Genomic DNA, 9,674 nt, shown 5'->3' with positions numbered 1-9,674 from the left:
TGTCTCCTACCGGAACCTCTGCCGGTCATGAAATTATTGGCTTAGGAATGCGACAAAAACAAAAAAATATCTATGAATTCAAGTCTCCATGGGGTGACTATATAGATATAAAAATTGTCATTTTGGGGGTGAACTATTTCCTATTTCAGACTAAATTTAGTTACCGTAGCTCATCTAGTCGTAGGATCCATTGACAGCAGTACACCGTGGCCTGTACAGTAAGCAGCTGCCTCCTCCGTGCTGAAATGACACCGTTGAACTTTTAAAGTCGAGCCAGAAGATACATACTGTTTATTGGAGCAATGGGAGAGGTCAGGGGCAACTGTAACGTCTCAAATCAGAAACAGAACCATGGAACTCATTATGCACATGGTCTGTTTGATCCCTCTCTGCCTGCCAAGGGACAGCATTCCTTTTTTTTCTGCCAAGGTTCATTTTTGAGGTATGAAAGTACTTCATTTTTCATCTGCAGTATTTTCCTCACACTGCCTTAACTTTTTTTATGTCTGTGAATTAGTCTAGTTTTCAAGACCATCGTGTAACAACACAATGGTGTTGATACATAACCCCCTAAATTAACCCCCTAATAACCCCCTAAATTCGGCACCAACACCAACACGTAGAATTCTATCCCCTACCAGCTTGACCCCGGAGAGTCAAACAACGCACTCCCTCAGCGAGCTCCAAGGAAGGTAAATTAAGCAAGGGGACGCGCTGGACGCCGCGGATGCGCCATGGCGCTCACGGGTGGCAAACTCGCACCGGAAGTTCGGTGAAATACATTGGAGTCAATGAGAGCCGGCTGGACTAGCTTGTGAACAAACACTATTTCTGAACGATTTGATCATATAATCGGTTCAGGAATAGAGAGTATGCACGTGCGTCACTTTTCCACCGGGACACGCCCCCCTCATCTAGACTGAGTGGCAAAACATTGAGCAGCATTGGAGTTTGGAAGTGCTCGTTGGATATCACTCAACGGTCCTGCGTACCACCTGTTTCTAAATATCACACAATGCAGGAGGCAGCAGGACGTTGCGTTATTGAAAACGAGCGCTTCCAAACTCTGACACTTAGAAAAATAATCACCTGAATGGAATTTATTGACAGAAAGTAGCTCATAACATGTCTACAGTGGATTTTTAAGAAACACAAACTTGGCAGATAGAAAGAGGATAATTCATGCTTTCCGTACAGCTGCCATGTTGGTGAGTTTAACGTTGTTTAATACAATCAGATAGGACTTTATTTTTGGATGTATGGGCTGTCAAGGCCAGAAAGTCGTTTTTTTGCCACTCAGTAGGCGTTCCTGGCATAACTTCCGGGTACGATGATGTCACGCGCATAGCCTCTATATAAAAGAAGACATAATCACAGGTTGTTTTGTGATCACTGTTTTTTTCGATGTGCTCAGTATTACTTACTTCGTAATTTTATTGAGGCATCTAAACAGTGGCAGGTATCGTGGTAATTAGTTATAAACCGGTCCACCTGGCTCTCATTGACTGCAATGCATTCCATCGAAACTCCCGGCTGCAGTTTGCCACCCAGTGTGACGAATCTGGTGGCTGGAATTCGCTGGATAGAGAAAAAGTCCTTTCCTTAAATTTACCTTCCTTGGCGAGCTCCATGGGAAGGAGTCCTGTGGGAGTGGCGTCCTCTCCTAGCTAGCAGGGTGGCTGTGTCATGGGTGGGCAATTGTATTTTTCTTTTTGTTTTGTGTTTTTACTCCTTTTTATCCCCAATTTAGTCGTTTATGCCAATTGATTCCTCACACATTTGTGTGTTGTCACTGCTGTTGTATCCTACTGACTCACCTGCCAGTGAGGAGCAGTGGTGGAAAGTAACTAAGTACATTTACTTAAGTACTGTACTTAAGTACAATGTTGAGGTATTTGTACTTTACTTGAATATTTCCAATTTCCAATACTTTTACTTCTACTCCACTACATCTCAGAGGCAAATATTGTGCTTTTACTCCACTACAATTATTTGAAAACTTTAGTTACTAGTTACTTTTCAGATATAAACTATGATATTATAAAACATACATTAACCACTTTAGCCCTATTTTATACCTAAGCTATTTGAAAATAGCAGATCTACAAGCTCACAACGCGTCGCATCGCGACGCGTTGTGAGCTTGTAGATCTGCTATTTTCAAATATTTAGTACTTTTACTTTTGGTACTTTAAGTACATTTTGATGCCAATACTTTTGTACTTTTACTCAAGTAGATTTTGAATTCTGGACTTTTACTTGTAACAGAGTATTTTTATTTTGCAGTATTGGTACTTTTACTTGAGTAAAGAATTTGAGTACTTTTTCCACCACTGGTGAGGAGCCCCCACCGGGGATGACGCGTAGAGCCTTCGTACTACTCCTCCCGCCCAACACAACACTCCCTGCTGACAGGAGGTGCCAACCCAGCCTGTAGGATATGCGTTCAGTGGGTCACTTTACCACTGTGCCACCCGAGCGCCTATTTGGGGGCAATTGTAACACTGTTACATTTAACCCGGACACTATAACAGACCCATGTGAAAGCTTTGGGGCAGAGGTTCTGAATTGGCATCCAGGGAGTGTGTGTGCACAGTTTCGCAGCGTCCGGGCCAACGGTGCCGGAGATTAGCTGGTCGCACACGGACAGGACACACGGACGGACGGACGGACAGGGGGTAAAACATACTCTCTCGCCATGCCTTTCGGCCTGGCGTAGACAATAACAAAAGATGCATGCGTGTTACACAGAAGTTTCTCACACTATGTGAGACTGAAAGTGGTGAAGAGGGTGGAGGGTATAGGATGGTGTGGGTGGAGGATGGGGTTGAGGAGGGGGAGGAGGTGTGAATGCACTGCCTCTGCTAAGAGGAAACAACAGGAGGAAGGAGGGGGGTGGATGGTTTGACAACTCATAATTTCATAAAATAAAGAGCACCCTTCTCTATTGTTCATTCTGTTGTGAAGAGGTGAACCTTAACAAATACCTGCAAGATGAATTAAAGTCATAAAGGTAGAAATGGCTGTCGCTTTACATTCTGAAAACATTGAGATCCAAGAGGAAGATGATGATGAAGAAGAAGATGATGACATAAACTATGCAAATGTTGAGACCAAGACTACAGCTCAGCAGAAACATCCACGGAAGATAAGACCTGGTAAGAGATGTTTTAAACGAGAGGTTGAAATATTTTAACTGATCTCACTCCCTCTTTATTCTTATTCTTATTGTTAGTGTGTGTGTGTGTGTGTGTGTGTGTGTGTGTGTGTGTGTGTGTGTGTGTGTGCGTGCGTGCGTGCGTGCGTGCGTGCGTGCGTGCGTGCGTGCGTGCGTGCGTGCGTGCGTGTATTGTAATATATCTACTGTATTATCTACTGTGTGTGTGGGCTTTGCTCACGTTGCATGTAGGGATGCATGTGACCCTCCTCCCTTAGTCCCTGCCACTGACAACCCAGTCTGGGTAAAGGAAGCCGAGGTCAGTACATAGCCTCGTCCTTCACCAAGACTCCTATTGTGCCTCCACGAGGCAACACACGGTAACTGGCATCTCGCGAGGCCAGGCTAAACCAGTAGGGGATCTCGGAGCAGCAGTGGTCCCTATAGAGGTGAGGTGTGCAGGCCCACACCAGTGTGGACACGCCCTGGCACCCCACCAACCACTGCACCCCACCAACCCCTACGCTCACTCAAATCTACTCTCTGCCCATCCATTCATTTCAATGAAGTTGCTCACCCAGTGCATACTCACTTTTTCCTGCTTCTTCCGCTCTGGTTTGTTGATGTCATGGTGATGGTGGGCCGATTCACATACGCAGTAGTTTCCATGGTACTCTTTCGTATGTGCAGTATATGCTAATGTACTTTTTTGCGTCTACGTCACAAACTACCTCCGTGCGCAAGCCTGTGAGTCGAGGTAATTGGTTCGAAACCGTTTTCGCTCCTTCATGTAATGGGCCCCAGCTGTGGTCAAGCTGCACTTGCTGCCCTCAGATTCACTATCTGAGGGCACAACAAGTGCAGTGCCCTCAGATTCACTATAGCAAACGACAAGATCAATGATGTCACGACTCAATAAAGAACTGGGAGCAGCAATGGCCGACAGCCAGGACCCAGTGGAAAGACGTGGCATCTCAATTAACTAATTTTGCTGGGGACCCCCTGTAACCCCCTCAAGGACCCCTGGGCGTCCTTGGACCCCACTTTGAAAACCACTGCTTTAGAATAGCCTGTGGGTAGCTTCACTGCTTTCTGAATAATGTGGCTTTCAAGCAGTTTAAGCCTCTTTTTTTCAACAATAGCTGAGTAGCTTGACAAACCTACGTCACTCTATTTTCACTGGCACATCCTAAAATAGTTTTGACCATGGGTGTAGGTGTAGGTGTAGGCCAACCAACCACAAATACATTAAAATAATAGACAACAGTCTGACTGTAACAGATAAGTGTTAATGACTGCAGATGTATGGCTTGTACATATTATTCTCCAAATCTTCAAATTCTCCTAAATAAATGAATAAACATAACAAGCAAAGTTGGTACAGTGTGGTACAGTATGTTTCTTTACAGTCTAAAGAGACTCCATCTTTAATAATAAATAACTATGACTATGAATGTTGTTTTATCTTAAGAACTATATTGATATAAAAGTATAATCATTGGTGAGTTACAACGGCATAATGATACTCTAGCTGATGCTGCAGCATAAGATAGACCACATCCTGTTGAAGATGACTCAGAAAATTTTTTTATGGTCCTCTGTTCCGCTGTCCTTTTTCTTCTCAGAAACAGAGAGAGAGAGAGAGAGAGAGAGAGAGAGAGAGAGAGAGAGAGAGAGAGAGAGAGAGAGAGAGAGAGAGAGAGAGAGAGAGAGGCAGAGAGACAGAGACGGAGACGGAGAGGGAGAGGGAGCGGAAATAACTTAACGTCATCATGCGGCCGAAACCCACTGACGGAACTAAGTGTGCTGTGCACCTCCAAAATGATTCTCCTAGGTTACATTTTGTTTAGTTTGATATCATCTTTTCACACATATTCACATATTGAGGAGTCTCTGAATAACGCAGAGACAAAAGTACTTTAACTTTCATCCATAGTGGACACCACACCACAATGCTAACAAATGTCACTGTTTCTTGCAGAAACCAAATTAGGTACACATGTTCGAGATGTGACAATGAGTGTAGGCCACCCAGCCTGGCAGAGATATGCGCTCTGCAAAGTGTCCCTTTCTAGAAGGATTTTATGATTTCATTAAAAAATATCTGGTTACATATGATGTTTGACACAAACAGGCCTGAATACAGGTTGGTTTTAGACTTGTATAATGTTCACTGATCATCATATCGAGGAAACAACTCTCATAGAAGTTATGATACAGGTCCCTCAGGTCAGCTAGGTTGGGGTTCCTAGTTGCCCCACACACTGAACTCTCAGGGGTGACCACCATGCCTTCACCGTCATATCTCCTACACAGTGGAACAACATTACCCTCCCTGTCAGATACACTCCCTTCACTGAATCCAACACTCTGTTTGATTGTCTCTGCCAGGCGCGTCACGAGACTGTTTTGCACCCTGTCCGTCCGTCTGTCTGTGTGTCCGTGTATCTGTCTGTCTCTGTGGAAAGCTAATCTCCGGCACCCATGACCCGATCGACGTGAAACTGTGCACACACACTCCCTGGATGCCAGAGCAGAACTTCTGCCCCAAATGTTTCACATGGCCTGGTATAGAGCCACCAGGAGGCCGATTTTTGCAAAACAATTTGTTTATATAAGTCCTACAGATTTTGTCCAAACATTACGCAAATCGGTACACAGTATCTCTTATAGTCATTAATAGTCAGGGGATATTAGCAGAAAAAAATCCAATCTTGGAATAAATTCCTTACCAAAAAAAATCTTCACCAATGTGTTTGTAAAGGTGTCTAGTAACACATCTCACAAAGACTGAAATGCAGTTTCCCTAGGAGAATGTTTGACAGCTGCTGAAAGTTGGGGTACCCACCATAACCTTATGCAGGGAAAACAATCTAAATTTAATTCTGTTTTATGTAGCATGTGAGGGGTCAAACTAGGGTGTTTTCATGAATCAATGAATCCATTGCAAGCATTTGTTTTGCACCAAAACCACTCCTTGGGCTAAAAACGGCCCAACCTCAATGGGCTTTCTACACAAAAAGTATACCTGAATACAGGTTGGTTTTAGACTTATGTTAATAATGTTCACTGATCATCATATCGAGGAAACAACTCTCATAGAAGTTATGATACAGGTCCCTCAGGTCCTAGTTGTCCCACACATTGAACACTCAGGGGTGACCACCATGCCTTCACTATCACATCTCCTACACAGTGGAACAGCATTACCCTCCCTGTCAGATCCACTCCCTTCACTGAATCCAGGATGGCTATGGCCGTTTTTAGCCCAAGGAGCGGTTTTGGTGCAAAACAAATGCTTGCAATGGATTCAGAATCATGAAAACACCCTAGTTTGACCTCTCACATGCTACTTAAACAGAATACATTTTTGATTTTTTTCCCCGCATAAGGTTATGGTGGGTACCCCAACTTTCAGCAGCTGTCAAACATTCCCCTAGGGAAACTGCATTTCAGTCTTTGTGAGATGTGTTACTAGACACCTTTACAAACACATTGGTGAAGATTTTTTTTGGTAAGGAATTTATTCCAAGATTTTTTTAATATCCCCTGACTATAAACTAAACGGGTCAGTCAGATTTTTCATGTTCCATCCCGATTTGCTATTTTGGCTTCCACCTGGCCGGGGAAGAAATGCCACTTGTTCAAATCAGCCTCATAGTGGCGCTATAACAGGCCGATTCGCATTTTTACACCGATCTGCGTAAAAGTGTACAGACTTTGTACGGACACTCCCTAGAGGCCAAGGAAAAACCTCAGCCTTTTTTAGCGTCACCAGGAGGTTGATTTTTGCAAAACACATTTCTTGATATTACTCCTACAGATTTTGTCCAAACATCACGCAAATCTATACATAGTATCTCTATAGTCATGTGATCTCTCCGATTTTTTATTCATTTCTTTGCTGGTCATAATGCAGTGAACAGCACATTATAACTACCATAACTTAGTCAGTTATAAAGGCACATAGAGAAGCGCTATAATGTATCATAACACATTATAAATTATACGTTTATGAAATGCAGTAATGCCTTATAAACATCAACAGTACGCAATAACATGACTTTGAGACCTTTAAGTAAAGTGACAACATATTATAATCGTCATTAGCAATTGCATAATTTTATAATACCCCTTATCATGACTTTGTGACCTTTAAGTAAAGTGACAAAACTTTGAAATGGTTATTAGCAATTATATCATAAGTGAAAGACAAAAAAACACCAAAAGGATTATCCAAGCCATGTAAAAAAAATCTCACAAATGGCACTTAAAATAAAACTATTTTGTCATGCCAAGTTAAAAAAAAGACATGACTCAGTCATGTATACCAGCTTGCTTTCTGTTTTCTCTGATTTGTCTCGCAGAATCTGGCAACACTGCTAGTGGCTCCCCATTGGCTTAGACCTGTTGCTTATTTCTCTCGCAGAGTCTGGCAACACTGCCATAGAGGCGAGAGGCTTGTCTAGTACCATAGCTTGGGAGGACGAGACCGCCCGTTCAGAGTATGGGAAAGTATCCCCATTGGCTTAAAGGACAGCCAATGATGAAAAAGTGTCGAGAAAGTGCTGAGAAAGTGTTGACTAGACTCAGTCTCTTCTTAGACCAGCGTGCTTTGCAAGCTGGTCAAAAGAAAGACAGAAACCTACACAATCACACCACACAGTTTATTTGTCAAGTTATCCAAAAGTGGCAGCTTTTACTAAGGCACTTAGGTAGCCTCGCGTGGCCAGACAATATCACACGACACACTGCGTGGATATTAGTCTGGTCCCTATCAACGATAGAATTTTTTCCAAGGGGCGGTTACAAAAAGATCCAAACGGACTCTATTGGTTAGACCTAAACCAATCAGAGCAGTGCTTCCTTGTACGAACGAATCAGAGCAGTGCTTCCTTGTACGTCATTGCTCCAAATAAGGTGATAAGCCCGCCCACATTTGGATACTGGGCCCTGATTGGTCCCGCACAACCTCAGCGGGAGAGAAATAAATTCTCTATGGAGGGGGGCCAGACCTAATCTGCCGAGGGCTAAAGTGCATGCAATTTTGCAAAGGCAGATTCGTCTGGAACCAGGCTAGCACTTAGGCCAAGCAGAGCGCTTTTAAAAGTTGATAAATTACAATAGTTTAACTTTTTGAGAAATGGGGATATGACGTGCACCACTTTTTATCAGCTGTCCAATCATGACTCATGACTCATGAATCATGAGTGTCCCGACCCACAGGTTGAGAACCACTGGTCCAAGATGATGGTATCTCTGTGCTCCCACACCAAACTCCCACGATCATCCCTCCTCCTCTTCTGTTCTGTCTAACAAAAAACTATATATAATAAACATATTATTACCTAATATACAGTAATTACATCGTATTTGCTATATATATATATATATATATATATATATATATATATATATATATATATATAGAGAGAGAGAGAGAGAGAGAGAGAGAGAGAGAGAGAGAGAGAGAGAGAGAGATATGTATTAGGCAGACCTATTCATTATTAATTCACCATTAATACGTTTGTTGTGGTCTGTTCGGTTGACAGTTTGACTATAACATATCGATACATTTTAGGCGTTAAATAATGTCATGTATGTTGCTCAGCCTTGAATAATCTCACATCTACAGCTACTAGTTTAAAACTGTATAAATATTCTGTACTTTCCTTATGTTTCTGGTGATCACACAAGACACAACGGCCCTCTCACACCCGCTCCCTTCTTCCTCTTTTTTAATTTTTTCCCCCAGCAGAATAAAGTGCTATAGATATCACTTTTTCTAAATCCATTTAGACCTGAGGCTTATTTTATTATTATAATAATTGGGTTGGGGTTAAACCATGCTTTATGTGCACTCAATTTTTATTTGATTGTTTTCATTATATTAGCATATTGCATTCACCTCATCTGCAGTTGTTAAATCATACACAATATTAATATCATTACTTGTTGCTATCTTACCTTTGGCATTTTGTTTCCAAGATTTTAAAAGTATCAAATAAAAAATAAGCCATGTCTTGCAGCATGATTTTGGAGAGCTTGACTTTATTATAAACACAACATAATTGGGGATTGCTATAGTTTTATCTACCACAAAAAAATACATCCTAAACAACCTTCTAACTTTTCAAACAAGATATTAACTGAACTCCCTCCCTCCTGTGTGTGTGTGTGTGTGTGTGTGTGTGTGTGTGTGTGTGTGTGTGTGTGTAAGTAAGTAAGTAAATTTTATTTATAAAGCACCTTTCGAAACAGTGTTACAAAGTGCTGTACAATGGAACATAAAATACATACAATTAACAAGATAACAACAGGGTATTATAGTACAAAAAAAAAATTGTGAAAAGTACAAAACAGCAAGGATAAAAACAAAAGCATTGACCTATGTGAGTCAGGTCTTCAAATGACAAAGTGCTTACGAAACAAAAGTGTTTTAAGCATTCTCTTAAAACAATCAACCGACTCAGCATTTTTTAATGCCAGGGGAAGGGCGTTCCACAGTGTGGGAGCA

The 9,674-nt window shown here is 42.0% G+C and overlaps 1 protein-coding gene across 1 annotated transcript in view; it reads left to right on the top strand.

Moving 5' to 3' along the window:
• Nucleotides 1–2,970: 2,970 nt before the first annotated feature.
• LOC308093993 (C-type lectin domain family 17, member A-like) overlaps nt 2,971–9,674 on the top strand; it is a gene marked incomplete at its 3' end in the record, with an annotated part of 32,237 nt that continues 25,533 nt past the window's right edge. Inside the window, exon 1 of the mRNA XM_080440409.1 lies at nt 2,971–3,158. Coding sequence (XP_080296535.1) covers nt 3,020–3,158 — 139 coding nt within the window. The 5' untranslated portion in view covers nt 2,971–3,019. The remainder of the gene's footprint in view (nt 3,159–9,674) is intronic.

Source organism: Gymnoscopelus braueri, assembly GCF_963280865.1.
Source record: "Gymnoscopelus braueri genome assembly, chromosome: 2".
Taxonomy (NCBI): domain Eukaryota; kingdom Metazoa; phylum Chordata; class Actinopteri; order Myctophiformes; family Myctophidae; genus Gymnoscopelus; species Gymnoscopelus braueri.
Note: the sequence above shows the minus strand (reverse complement) of the source record. Positions and strands in the feature narration are given on the sequence as shown.